The sequence below is a fragment of the Vicugna pacos genome, chromosome 11 (assembly GCF_048564905.1).
Source record: "Vicugna pacos chromosome 11, VicPac4, whole genome shotgun sequence".
Lineage (NCBI taxonomy): Eukaryota > Metazoa > Chordata > Mammalia > Artiodactyla > Camelidae > Vicugna > Vicugna pacos.
In genome coordinates, this window is record NC_132997.1 from 36,905,288 (window position 1) to 36,920,832 (window position 15,545).

Here is a 15,545-nt window from a genome sequence, read left to right on the forward strand (position 1 = left end):
TCATTGTTGATTTTTTAAGCCCTTAATTATACAAACAGCAAAATGAACAGATTTTTATGTATCCAACAAATACATAAATCCTTGAAGTTAGCTGAAAAATCTTTATCAATACAATTCAGAAAACATTTGTTATAAAAGTTACTATAGAAATTGTAACACTATAAGTAATCCCTATAACCTTTGTGAGAAGATTATTCAATTTCTTTAGTATAGAACATACTAATTCAGGGAACACATTTATAAACTACCTACTAAGTGCCAGGGACTGTTCTAGGCCCTTGGGAATGATGAGTGAACAAAGACCCCCTTCTCTTGTGGAGCTTTAAGAAAATGGTGCAGAAGGAGAGTGCTCGTCTTCTCTGGTTGTCTCAGAGCTCAGAGTGTATATGTTCCGTGGATGTTTGCTTACTTAATAGTTCCAAAACTATAAATGATATTTCATGGTGAAATGCATATATCCAATTTGGCCCAATCCCCTTGAGGCTGATTCTTTTCATCTTTACCATTTTTGTCCTCCCCCCCAGTGCAAAAGCATCTGATAGCCTCAGCAAAGTTAACAGAGAGCATCCATATACAATAAGACAGACATGCAAATGGCAACATTAGAATGTCCCTGCCAAATGAAATTACATGTCTGGCTTACTAAGAGAGAGAGAGAGACAGCACATGCACACGCGCGCACACACACAGGGTAAATACTAACAAACAGAACAAAGACCCTCTGTTACCATTACATCTTTTATGCATTTTCCATCTTATGAGAAACTAAAAGATCTTCCTAAAACGAATGCTCCAGCACAGAGAACCAAGGTGCCTTTTGAAAACAATAATCCCTCTAGAAAACACAATGGAGCCTGCAGCTGTGCTCATTCAAATGATAAACTAAGTTATCTTTCTCATGATTTTCCAAAGCCATAAGTTCCTGATTTTAAATTATACGGCAATATTATGTCAATAAAAAATACATTTTTTACACCAACAGGAGATATCATGAAAAATATATTACTATCATTTATATACTTAAATGTTTATTTGGCTTAAGAATACTTTCACATATCCACGGAACAGTTTTGTTAGAAACAAAGTACACCCTTGAAAATGGAATTAAACTGCTAAGCTTCTCTGGTTGGGAACCTCACTAGTGGGGCACCCTTGAGCTATTCCAGTCCTATACAGGTTTGTTTCATAAGGCCCAATGGCCTCCCTACGATCAATGAGAAATCTGGCCACTCCTCCCTAAGATCAATAAGAAATCTGGCCACTGCTAACAGGGCACTTCTCCTACCTGAAGCTTCATTTTCGAGCAAGAAGCATGAGGGAGTCCCCAGTGCAGCTCTCCTGGGCAGCATGTCCCTGGGTTCCGCCAGTAACACAGCAGCGTGGCCGACAGCAGCCAGCAGAAGCACACCGTCGCCGCCGGACGTGCAAGGGCTTGCTGGAGCCCTTTGCATACCACTCCTGTGATCAAACTGGACTAACTACTTCCTCCAGCTGATTTCCTAGGAACTAGGTAGTGAATGAATAATTCATGACAAGTCCATTCCAGCAACTAATTTTTCCTCTATGGTCTACTCGCCATAGCAATTTACCATGTAAAGATTCTAAACCATACCTGCTGACATGCAAGGAATGAAAGTTCAGTTTTCTAGTCAACAAAAGTAAATGTTAGTGGATCTGTTTGTTCTTTCACACTAACCTATCACCCGGACTTACTTGAGAGATTTAAAAAAATGCAGAAATTGTCAATGATTAACCACAGATGTCTGACAGAACAAAAAAAATTTTTCTTTTCTCCATAGAACCTGTCCTACAAAGTGGGTTTTGGCTGTAGGAAAAGCAGCTTGCCCTGAGATCAGCAGCTCAGTATTTACATTTAGCAAAGACCAGTTTCTGCAAAGCACAGAAAATCACGAGGTGGGGGAGGGGTACTTTCAGTATCACTGCCAGGAAACAAATTGCTTCAAAGGGGAATTTTCCTGGTCTCTCAGGCTATAAATAAATCTTTCATCTCATTGGTATTCTTCTAAGAAGAACATGAACATTCATTTTCACCATTTGCCAATGCTTACATATATCCGAATGAGTGCTATCTACCATGGTCAATTCTCTGCAACCAAAAAACTTAACAAGAGGAACTTGAACAAAAAAAAAACGGAAGCTCAGTTCCACTTCCAGGAGGTCCAACACCACACCTATCCTTTTCACCTGTCTCAATCTTTGTTTCTTTTTCTTCTGCACTCACTGCGAGTGTCTCAAGACTGTGCTCCATCAGCTAAGTCAATTTTTCAGCCATTACTACTCTGTTCCTAGCTGCTTCTAATTTATTTGTTCTGCAAACTGGTTCTCTCTGTCTCCTTGGTCTCGTATTTTCCCCTTTCCACCTCATTCTCTTATTTTATTATGATCATCATTTCTGAGTCCATGTTCTATGAAACTCTGGTTCTTAACAATTTACTGAGGAATGCTCTTCTATTTTAAAGGGAAATTACTATTTCCTCTAGAACAGACTGCGTCTTTCTCCGGTGCCTTTCTCTCCACCTTGCTGTGTGTGCAGAGGCCTGGCCGCATCTCTCGCTGGCTCAGGATGGTCTTCACAAGATGTTCTGTGGCGCACCTCTGTGTATTACTGTGGAGTCCAAAGGAAGCCTCCCATCCCAGCCACATCCTAAGCTGTGCTCCATTATAGCAGCTTTGTGCAGGTGTGTTGAGGGATGGGAGGCTCACGGAGTGTGAAAAAGGGAAAAGGGATCCAGCTCAGCCGGGACCAGGGCTACAGGCAGCCTGACCCTGCTTTCTCCTCTCCCAGGGATGGAGCCTCATCCTCTCTAACATTCTGTAATTCCCACAATCCTTGTGAGATTTCACTTCCATCAGAAAGAGTCGGCCCAGGTGGCTCCTCTGTAATCATTACCTTTCCTCCAGATCCTGACTACCCACCACGCACCCCACCCAGTCCACGAGTGAGGGGGAACGGAGCCCAGTCACGGGGGCTCCCGACGCGCCCCTTCCTCTACTTACTATTCTCCAGACACTGGCTTTATGAAGGTTCCCCTTCTGTCAGGTGTCCTGCTAAACTCCCAGTTTACTGACGAAGATAATCAGCTCCAGGGTTTACTGGCATTCTGCCTTCCTTCTCTACTTCTTTCCCAACTGGACATACCAAATAAAGATCTCCAGTACACTTTCCTTTGTCACATGACAGAAACATCCGGGGAAGGGTTTCCAGTCACCTAGAATTCCCTGTGCTCCCACAGCACAGCACTGCCTGTACCCACTCACTCTCCTGCCACAGCCGCTGGGGATTTGGAGAGAACAAAACTCATTATCCTTTTCTCTCAGAGAGCCTCTGCACAGTGAGGGGTTAAGAACTCTGAGTCAAACCCTCTGAATTCTTGGAAACTTTCGTTTCTCTCACTGACCATCAGCTGCATTCTTTGAATTTCCTGTTGGTGTATTTCTGCTAGTTTTTACCCACTTGCTGTTCATATCTTTTAGTCTAAAAGGATGGATATTTTGAAATTTGGCTTCACTCTGCCATCTTACAACAGAAATCACACTACTCAGGAAAAAAAAGACAGACATCTGATATGGTCACATAAAAGATAGTTTTAACTCAAAAGACTTATGGCATAACAGACCTCAAAAGAGTAGCATTATAACAAAATGACTAGAGAGGATATTGTTGGTTGCCATCCCCTCTTCCTCCTCACCAGAGCCCCAGTCTCTTCAGTATCCCTCTCCCTGGAGTTACCATGCATCTCAGGATGCTGACCTCACTCTCTGTTCCTGGAGCAGGTTGACCAGCAAGAGCACAATTCTGGCTCATGAGGTGAGATCTGTTGGAGGCACCTCGGAAATACCTTCTCACCCTGAGATACAGCGACAAGCTTCTCTCCCTCCCTTCCTCCCATGAACAAGGTCAGGTACAGCCATGAATGCTGGCAACCACCTACAACATCAGGGGAAATCTGCCTTGAAATGAAGTAAACTCCATTAACGGTAGAGCAGACGGGCAGAAAGAACCTGGGTCTTTGAGTGTGCCTGACACGACGGCTCACCCACCCCGGGAGCACATCCCCACCTTGTACATAGACCTCCTGTTACATGACCTAGTCAACTTTTTCACTGTTGAAGCCAGGTTGGGTTGGGTTTTCTGTTACTCGCAGCTGAAAGCATTCGACCAGATGGCATTTGGACTATCTATTTACAATATTAAACGCTCATGTTAGAATATGTATTTTTAAAATTAACATAGAATTTCAAACTGATTATTAGGAATAAAGTGTGGCTAAACATGCTCAAGGAAACAAAAAAACCAATGATTCTCAGAATTAACAGAAATCAAGTCCAACCCAACCCAGGGCCTGATTTTGCAGCTCCAGCTGCTTCTCCTTCAGTCCCACCAATAAGAGAGCTGTTCTGACACCTCTCTCAGCAGCCAATTATATTCATTCTGCTGAAAAATGTATCCTGAATACTGTAAGCCTCATAATTTAGCCTGAGGAGTCTATGAGAATCCAGGACTTTAAGAGCAAAGTAGAGGGAGGGCAAGCAGTTTGGCACAATGGTGGCAGTGGCAGTAGAGTGATGGCATCAACAAGGAACACCAAGGACACCAGTTTTCCCTAAAGTGTCAGTTAGCAGGCAGCAGAATTGTGAATCCATTAGCATTTAACCAGGTTATTAAAACTCCTTCTTATGGACTATATACATGTACAATTCCGCCCTGTGTTTTAGGGCCTCCTTCTACTCCTCCTCCAAGAATGATAATAGGAATATAGTCACCCCTCAGTTATTGATGGGGTGTTGGTTCCAGGACCCCCACGGATACCAAAATCCGCAGATGCTCAAGTTCCTTATAAAATGCTGTAGTTTTAGCATATAATCTATGCACATCCTCCCGTATACTTTAAATCATCTCTAGATAGCTTATCATACCTAATACAATGTAAATGCTATGTAAACAGCTGCAGCAAATTCAGGTTTTGCTTTTTGGAAATTTCTGGAATTTTTCCCCCAAATATTTTCCATTTGAAGTTGAATATGCAGATGTGGAACCCATGGATATAGAGGACTGACTGTATGTTGTAAAAGGAGAACTTCTATAAGAAGGGCTTACAGCTATTGTAAAAACTGAAACTTTACAAGGGGAGATTTTGGAACACAGTGCCATTGACATTTTCCTGTATTTTCCAGGTCCTCCTTTGTAGACTAAAGCTTGGGCGAACACATCTTAAATACATAACACAGGAAAAGATTTTTTTTTAACATTTTCCCAATGACAAACTATCAGACAAACATAAGGGATTGCTGGGTAATACATTAATTCTACATGATAAACTAACTCTCCAATTTTAAGAAAATCATCACCTTAGTCATCAACCTACTGTTTCTATGATTTTAAACTATAACTTAAAATTTCTGAGTTATCATTTTGCTTCTTTTTATTGTCTCTCAACTATTGTCATCTATCCCTTGACTCACATTCTCTTTTCAAATATCTCTGTGTTCTAGTTTTAAAATTCCAACTAAGAGAAAGCTCTCTGGAAGACCTAAAACTTATAGGTGAAAATATTTCTTCAAAGAGTAGCGTCCCTGGCAGTTAATACAACAGATGATGGACTCACACATATTCCAAGTGTTTCATAAAGAATTCTGATTCCTTTCGGGTGTCTGAGGTGAAAGGCCTGATTATGGAGGGCCAAGTTTTCTTAACAATTCTGAAATAGGGCAAAGCAATGGTTATCAAGCAAGCCTTTCCAACATCCATAAAAACTCTGCATCAAAGTTGGGACTGAAAAAACATATGAAAACAAATATATGTATGTATATGCAGGACTGGGACATTGTGCTGTACACCAGAAACTGACACACTGTAATTGACTGTACCTCAGTAAAAATAAACAAAACAAAACAAAGTTGGACTGCCTCAGAGTACTTTTAATTCTATGATCACAGTGCCACGTGACATGCAGAAAAGGCAGTCCCAAGAGAGACAGACTGCAGAGTCTGTGTTTGATTACATGTCTATTCTCCCCACTACTGACATTCCAACCAACACCTTCAAACTCTTAAGATAGCTGCCATGACATGTCCCTGAAGCAGCAGGAATTATAAAGGGAAAGTATTAAAAACGCTGCCTGCCTAAAGTCAAAACCCATTCATGGATGGGTGAATTCTCTGCCACTGCTCTGAAAACCCTTGACCTGACGAACTCTTGCTCCACATAATCTTAAAATCTGCTCCCTCAAATGTTGCCCAATACTCTGGACTAGATATCCAGTTTGCTCTGACCTTTACTATAAGCTTGTTTGATCCTTTCAGGAGGACCGGACTTCCTCAGCTACTAACAGGTTGCCCAAGGGAGCACCCTGCAGGAATCTATCAAATCTTTCCACATTATCTCCATAATGCCAGTCCTGTCCTGTCCTGCTGATCCCAGCTCAGCCACAAACCATGCCCTCACTGGTATAGTCTTCCACCTAGAGCCCTCTTCTTATTTACATGTCACACCCAAGAGCACTCTTGAAGCTATCAGTATCATATCATTGCACTAGACCACAATGCTTCTAATAAAGCATGCATCATACACTAATTTAAAAGACTTAGCTTTCAAACCACTGTACTTGTCAGAGATCCGGGGACTATGCCAGTTTTACAACAGAAGCATTGTGAATCTCACAGCTATGAAAGTGCTAACAGATATGTGGGCAGGAAACTTGCAAAAGAAAATCTTGGCCAGATTTTTCCAACTGCCATTTTATGGCCTGCTCTTTAAATGAAAATATAAATATTTGAGTAAGAATTAACAATTACCATTCACAAAAGATTGAGTATGTCTTCATTCAAACATGGATAGTACCATCCTATATGCTACAAGGGACTTCTGTTGACGAAGAAGGTTTCACCCCTCCCAAGGAATTCATACTCTATTATGGGATACAAACAGGTAAACAACTAACAGGTAACAATGATGTGGTAGAATTTTTTAAATGCCACATCAGAAATAGAGACACTAGCTTCTCTTTCTCTCTTTCATGTATCCACCCACTACCACCCATCCAAGGAGGAAGAGAATGGAGAATGAAAAGGAAGAATGGAGTCCCTAATGGACATATATATTACAGAGATGGTTTATAAATATCTTATGTGGACCTACTTAAATTTAGGAAATACACAGTTTCACAATGTTCTTAAATGTTCTTATATTTGACACAGTAAACTGTATATTTAAATTAAAGCAGATTAAGTTCTCTCAGTGCTGGAAAAATCGATGCTGAAGTAGTGTTAGCCAGGATAAAAAGTATCTATGAAGATATGTGTGGTCTGGGCAAAGTAAAATCAGACTTAAGATTCAGAATGTTACTACAGTCTAAATTAGGTGTCAAGTAGGATTCAGGCCTGGGTCAGTCACCAGGTTTCCAGGGGAATTCCATCATGTGCTTTTGTTATGATCTAAAAACTTACGTAGGCTATGAATTTCATGCTACCACACAAGAGAGGGTGTGGAGCAAACACCAAGATGAGATTACTAAAAACCTACTGTAGTTACTATACTGCTAAAAACAAATCAATCCGGCAGCAAGAATATAAATTCAATTTTATTAACAGGAGGTAGAAATAGTCCAAGAAAATATTCCAGTTATTGGCTTCACTAACATGTAGTGCTTCAGCTATTCAAATGTGCACTAAAAGCCATTTTTGTCATTTGAAATGTACTTTACTTTGCTCTCAAAGGTTTCTCCCTCAGAAGCTCTTCCTTAGAGAACAGCATTTGACTATGGAGGAGATGAAGTCACCTTTGTCAATCCGTATCTACATTCAGAACATGCAATCATAGGTCAACATATCCTAGTTCTGAAGCCTTAGAAATATGGTTTGTATAAGACAGGAAAATATTCCCTAACTAAGCAGGTATACAGTGATTTGATTATTCATTAAAAGAAGATTTCCCAAAACCACTCATTCCAGTTGTCCCTTTGCTTGATGGCCTGAGATTTTTATTTCCCAGGATGATGCTGTAGAATAAAATTAGGGGTATGACTTTCTTCTTCAGAGTAGGAAAAGAGGTGCTGTAAGTGGAAAACTTGTAGAAGCAGTTTTATTTTTTTAAATATTGAAGAATAGTCAGTGACAATGTGTCAATTTCTGGTGTACAGCACAATGTCCCAGTCATGCATATACATACATATATTCATTTTCATATTCTTTTTCATTAAAGGTTATTACAAGATAATGACTATAGCTCCCTGTACTATACAGAAGAAACTTGTCTTTTAAATTTGTTTTTATATATATCAGTTAATTTTGCAAATCTCAAACTCCCAAATTAACCCCTTCCCATCCTCTGTCTCCTGGTAACCGTAAGACTGTTTACTATGTCTGCAAGTCTGTTTCTGTTTTGTGGATGACTTCATTAGTGTTCTCTTTTTTCTTTCTTTTTTTAGATTCCACATACGAGTGATATGATATGGTATTCTCCTTTCTCTTTCTGGCTTACTTCACTTAGAAAAATGACTTCTAGGTCCTTCCATGTTGCTGCAAATGGCATTACTTTATTCTTTTTTATGGCTGAGTAGCATTCCATTGCATAAACATACCAAAACTTCTTTGTCCTGTCATCTGTCAGTGGACATTTAGGTTGCTTCCATGTCTTGGCTATTGTAATATAGTGCTGCTATGAACATTGGGGTGCATGTATCTTTTTGAATTAGAGTTCCCTCCAGATATATACCCAGAAGTGGGATTGCTGGATCATATGGTAGATCTATTTTAGTTTTCTGACGAATCTCCATACTGTTTTCCATAATGGCTGCACCAAACTACATTCCCACCAGCAGTGTAGGAGGGTTCCCTTTTCTCCACATCCTCTCCGGCATTTACCATTCACGGGCTTTTTAATGATGGCCATTCTGACTGGTGTCAGGTGATATCTCATTGTAGTTTTGAAGATTAACATACAGAAATCAGTTGCATTTCTTGATGCTAACAATGAAATAGCAGGAAAAGAAAGTAAAGAAACAATCTCTTTTAGAAATCGTATCCAGAACAATAAAATACTTGGGAATAAATCTCAGCAAGGAGGTGAACGACTTATATATGGAGAACTACACAACACTGATTAAGGAAATTAAAGGTGACTTAAAGGAATGGAAAGATATACCATGCTCTGGATTGGAAGAATCAATACTGTTAAAATGGCCATCCTGTCCAAGGCAATCTACAGATTTAATGTGATCCCTATTAAATTACCTATGACATTTTTGACAGAACTAGAACAAATAATCCTAAAATTTACATGGAATCATAGAAGATCCAGAATTGCCAAAGCAATACTGAAGAAAAAGAACAAAGTTGGAGGAATAACTTTCCCAGACTTTAGACAATACTACAGAGCTACAGTAATCAAAACAGCATGGTATTGGCACAAAAACAGACATATGGATCAATGGAACAGAACAGAGAGCCCAGACATAAACCCACAGACCTACAGTCAATTAATCTTTGACAAAGGAGGCAAGAATATACAATGGAGAAAAGAGTCTCTTAAGCAAGTTGTGCTGGGAAAACTGGACAGCTGCATGTAAATTCAATAAAGTTAGAATACTCCTTCACACCATACACAAAAATAAACTCAAAATGGCTTAAAGATTTAAACATAAGACACAATAAACCTCCTAGAAGAAAACACAGGCAAAACATTCTCTAACATAAATCTTAGCAATGTTTTCCTAGGGTAGTCTACCCAGGCAGTAGAAACAAAAGCAAAAATTAACAAATTAAACTTACAAGCTTTTGCACAGCAAAGGAAACTGTAAGAAAAACAAAACGACAACCTACAGAATGGGAGAAAATATTTGCAAATGATGTGACTGGCAAAGGTTTAATTTCCAGAATATACAAACAGTTCATACAACTCAAAAACAAAAAAACAAACAACCCAATCCAAAAATGGGCAGAAGACCTAAATAAGCAATTCTCCAATGAAAACACACAAACTGCCAATAAGCACATGAAAAAATGCTCAATATCACTAATTACTAGAAGCAGTTTTAAGTTTCAAGTGTATGTGGAAAGGGAGGATCTGAAAACAGATCCCCTTCAGCCCAGCCCTGCTTGTGCGCACTTTGGAAAGTCTGCACACACTTCCCAGCCACGGGTACAACAGTTTGAAGACTGTTATTTAATACATCAGAGAAGAAAGATCAACAAGAAACAGAGTAAGCCACACATCTGAGAATACCTAAAGTACAGATATTTGACAGCACAAAAACCTAAACAAAGGAAGTAAATCTCCTAAAATACAACATAGAGAAAACCTAATCTAGTCACATCTTTCAATCTGAATATTCTGCTAACATGATGGGTGAGAAACATCAGTGATCAGCAATAGCCACATTTTGAAAACAGACCTCTTTACTTCAGCAACTGAGCATAAATGTGAGTCAACATTCGCATAATCCTAAAATAGCATAAAAAATTGGAAATCAGATTTTAAAATATCTGAATACCTATGAAGCGTCTCATGAGATAATTCACCCACTGGCCCTTTGTTTATTGTTGTTTATGGTTTTTCATTGTTTACTGCCACCCTGGCTTTATCTCACATTTGACAATGGCATATTCTTTTATTTCCCAAAGCTTTTCATTTTGAAAATATAAAAATCTACAGAAAAGTTGAAAGAACAGTACAGTGAATACCTTATACCCTCAACAAGATGCATCAACTATTATAAAACTTGCCACATTTGCTTTCTCCCTCTCTTTCTCTAATACAAACACACATACACACTTATTTTTTCTTTGCCTTGTTATTTTTCTTTTTCTGGCTGAACCACTTGAAGTAAGTTGCAGACATTATGCACGTTACCCTACATATTTCTGGATGCATGCTCTAACTACAAGAACATTCTCCTGCATAACCACAGTGCCATTTTCACATCTAAGAAAATGACCCATAATTCTGTAATTATCATCTAATATATAGACAATATTCATATTTATCAGCTGTCTCAGGAAACACAGTTTATAGCTGCTTATTTTTCCTAGCAGGTTCCATCAAGGTTTACACATTATATTTGGCTGTTATGCCTCTTTAGACTCTTTACATCTAAAGTAAACCCCCCACATTTTTTCTGTTTTTCACAATAAATAATTTTTTAAATAAGGGACTCAAAGTTCACTTTTTCCTTGAAAAACTCTCAGTACTACCTTGAGTTTGGCAGGATAATTTTTTCAAAGGCAGTTCCAAAGTTCACTTGGTAAAAGATTCTAGTCTCTATGCCTGTGAGTTAGATTTGATATGACAACGGCTCTCAGTGGGTTGGTATGGGAGGGCCACCACGGCCCAGAAAGGAGGACACTGACACTCACTGGGTGGCCACAAGACCTGCGCTGGAAGGCAGAGGCTCACCCAAGTCCAGCAGAATCCTAGATCCCACAGCTGATTTGAAGCAATGACCTCTGCTCTCTGGGAGCAGATGCTGATGAACCTTAGGGTACAGTATGAATAATGAGCCTGTCTTTCACAACTGGGGTGTGTGACCCTGCTTACAGTGTAAGTTTAATTACACAGCTAATAATACACAAGCATTATGCATTAATTAGCCTAAGCCTAATTCAAAAAACAAAGCCCTGAGGCAAAACATATTAAGACTTTCTTGTAACTGCATCCATTACGAGTTATTCACATATAACCCAAATACCATGAGCCCAAAGGAGTCCCCGATGTTTAAAAAATAAAGGCTTCTGAAATATATACAAGATCTTATGGTAGCTCACAGAGAAAAAATGTAACAATGAATATACACATGTTCATGTATAACTGAAAAATTGTGCTCTACACTGGAATTTGACACAACATTGTAAAATGATTATAAATCAATAAAAAATGTTTAAAAAATACAGGTTTCTGAAATGCAGTAAACTGAGTTAATAAGCAAACACAAAAAATGCACAAACACAGCAAAAGGACGACTGAATGAAAGGGGTGGTATTTTATTGCCTATGCAAAGGCAGCATGGAAGAAAGATATAAAATATTTCTAAATACAGCAAGCACCAAAAGTACCTATCAGCATGGGGTGTCTGTGAGACAGTGACTCGACGTGGTGACTCCTCTTCCTCGGTGTCCTGTCACATACCCTTATTTCAGGCTATTTGTTCTAACTGAAAATTTCATCTCTTCCTAGGGCATCCTTTACCATCTATATGTCACCAACTCTAAAATTTCTATCTTTCTATCTCTAGCCTAGATAGACTTTTCTCTAGAGATTCAGACACAACTGAATTCTGGGTATCTCCAGCTGGGACCCCAACAAACACCTCACACTTGCACATCCACCACCAAACTCACCACTTTCCTGCTAACCTGCCACGTCTCTTCTGTTGGAGTGAATGATGGCAGCCTTTTGCCTAGGCCAGACCTCAGCTACCTGACCACCACCCTCCACCAGCCACCAGCACTGTCATCATTCCTACCTCCTGTTCATCTCTCCGCGATCTGCTCACTTCTGTCACCGCCAGTACCACCTCACTGGTTCAGGTCATCACCACCCAGACTGTTCCCACAGCATTATAAGTGATCTCCTCCCCAACCCCCTCACCAAACTGCTCAGTCACCTAACTACACAGAGCTTCAACTTCAACTCCCTGCGCTTTGCCTGCACTGACATCTCAGTGCCCTCAGCACCAACGTGGCCGCTCCTGACTCGTCTCACTGCTCCCACCGCAGACTTCAAGTTCCAGCACAGCGAGGTTTTTCCCAGTACCTCAAACATACCGTATGTTCTTCTCTTCCCTAGGAAGGTTGGCCTTACCTTTCTCTTTGCCCTGAACACTCTTCTCCTCTATCTACAACTAACTCTTACTACTTAAGGACTTGTCTTTGACATCTCTTCTTTCAGAAAACCTTCCCTGTCACCACGAGATGATCAGGGGTGCCTCTCAGGACGATGGCACCTACCACATGGACTGTGTAACGGGCTCTTCTCCCGCCAGCAGCATGCAGAGTAGGAAGAGAGGCTGAAGCAAGGAGGCCCATGTGTAGGCTGCTGCAGCAGTCGAATCAATGTGAAGTCTGGGACTACAGCTGTGGCGTGGGGACCTACAGAAGCACATAGTTTGGGAGAGATTTAGGCAGCAGAGAGGGTGTCTCTGTGTTAACATCATACTTATGTGATGCCTGACACAGCACCCACCATGTAATGAGTGCTTAATACAAATCTGTTCAAAGAATGAATAAATTAATGAAGACACAAGATATAGACATAGGAAGTAAACAGAAGAGCATCTGACTCTATCTCAGTATAGACTTAAGTGTTGTGCGGATGTAGCACAGAGGGAGTGGGGCTGGGCGAGGTTCATCACGAGGGACATGTGGCTTGCAAAGATAACAGCTGGCTGAGCGGCACGCAAAAAGCAAATGAGGGAAGAGCATGGGTGTGGAGGATACCAATTCTACCACGGTCCAACCGCCAACCAGGGAACTGTGGGCAACTCATTCAGTTTTTCCGGGCCTCACCCATAAAAGTAGGATGACAATGACTATACCTATCTCATGGTCCTCAAATGAGGATCAAATGAGTTGAGTTAGTATTTGTAAGCCCTGAGAAGAACACTGCCTTGGTACAGAATAATCCTGATATAACTGTATGCTATATTAAATGAAATAAAACAAATCCTTAGTGGTAGCTTCACCTATTTAGATGCTATAAAAATGGTCACATGTGAAATGAATAATTAATTAATGGATGACTGCATACCTCCACTTATTAAAGGGTGATGCATCAAACATATTTACTGGAAACTATGAAGAGTTTTCATAGCTAGAGTTTCAGGTAATATTCACAACCAAATTGTTTTTATACATAAACACAATTCATAGTACACAGTGGAAACTAAAGGAACGAAGTTTGAATTGTTGTTGATGGAGATAAAGGAAAAATAAAAAAGTAATGCAAAGACAGGAAATTATGAAAAAATAAATATGAAATAAAAACATGTTGACATTAAAATCTCAATGGCAGGTCTAAACCTGACCAAGGAGAGGGCTAGTGAATAGAAAAGAGAACACTGAAGAAACCACCCAGAGTACAGTACACAGAGACCGACAGAACAGAGTTTTATTCCCAGAAAGGGAGAAAGAAGCGAAAGAGGGAGAGGCAGTATTTGAGGAAATAATGGGTGAAAAAATTTTCAAAAATGAAGAAAGGCCTGGATCCTTAAATTCAAAAACTGAAAAAGCACACCTAAATCCCAAGGAGAAATGAGATAAACAAAAACAAAAACATAACTAGTCACATCAAAGATCAAAAAAGCTCCCGCTGCAATACACCAGGGAGGCTGGCCCCCGAGCACTCACTGCACTCTGTGGCATGGCTCCTTCCTGTCTCCCTGCTGGATTATAGACTCCATGAGGGCAGGATTTTTTCCAGCATATAATATATTGTTCATACCTGCTTGATGTATAAATGAATGAAAGAACAGATGTGTGGAGTATATTTATATTCATGTGAAAGCATTTTTAAAGAGAAAACAAAGTAACACGGGAAAAAAAATCATACAAATTCAAGTGACCATGGGCAAGGGATTTCTCTTCGGATCTGTTTCTTCATTTGTATAAAATAAAGGGGTCATCTCGATGAAGTCAAACATAAAAGTCACTAACAACTATTATAGGATGCTATGGCTATAAGATTATTTTTTGAAATCTCTGCATTTAAAAACAAATGTAGGCAGTTTTCTTATTCTCAACACAGTTACTGACAAAAAATCTGTAAGAGAATAGTGACAACCAACAAACCATAATAACTGGGTCCTGCAGTGGCACCAAGACACATATTCGTGAAACATTTTCACTCAATATATATGCGACACATTGAACTAGACTGTTAGTTTTACCTACATGATGTGGACGCTTACCAAGCAAACTCCCACCAGACCAACATCACAAAGGTCTGCTACAGTCATTCTGCACATCCTTCTGTATCAATACCCTAAAGTAAACAGCAAACCGTTAAAAGTTCAAGACTTTGGTGAGAATTATCTGGGAAAGGTAAGCTTATAATATATAAAACAGCCAGAACAAATACTTATGGCTTTTGACTAAGAATATTTAAAGTGGCAGGATCTCATAAATTTATCTGCATTTAAGCCTCAAAATCAATGTGTGCACCAGAAAATGTAACAGTTCAACTGATCAACTTGTATCTAATGTGTGATAACAACTCACTCTTTTTTTATCACTAGAAAAATATCTAATCTTATTTTTTCATTCTCAAAGAAAACAAGGCTTACAAGGAAGAAAACAAGAATTTAGAGAAGAATTACTCATATTTGGTTCTTAAACAGCAAGTGTGCTACAACTTTGTGTGTGCTTGAGCAAACAAGAGTAGTTCCCAGCATATTAGTGACAGATAAGATTACCAGACAGAAGAAACATACTTGGAAACAGGTTTTAAAAAAACCACTCCAGGGACCAAGGAAAGGTAAACAGATGACAAAAGACATCCTGGTTTCTAGGTAGGAGAATATTCATCTCTTGGG

The 15,545-nt window shown here is 39.6% G+C and overlaps 1 protein-coding gene across 10 annotated transcripts in view; it reads right to left on the minus strand.

The window, feature by feature from the left end:
- MARCHF8 (membrane associated ring-CH-type finger 8) overlaps nucleotides 1-15,545 on the minus strand; it is a 136,846-nt gene that overhangs the window by 42,606 nt on the left and 78,695 nt on the right. Inside the window, exon 1 of one of the 10 annotated variants that reach the window (XM_031682392.2) lies at nucleotides 1,286-1,410. The exons of 8 other annotated variants lie outside the window; for them this stretch is intronic. In XM_031682392.2, the coding sequence (XP_031538252.2) occupies nucleotides 1,286-1,297 (12 nt within the window). In that variant the 5' untranslated portion in view covers nucleotides 1,298-1,410. Of the gene's footprint in view, nucleotides 1-1,285; nucleotides 1,411-15,545 lie in introns of those variants that run through there. One more of the 10 variants, XM_072971139.1, reaches the window with a different exon arrangement.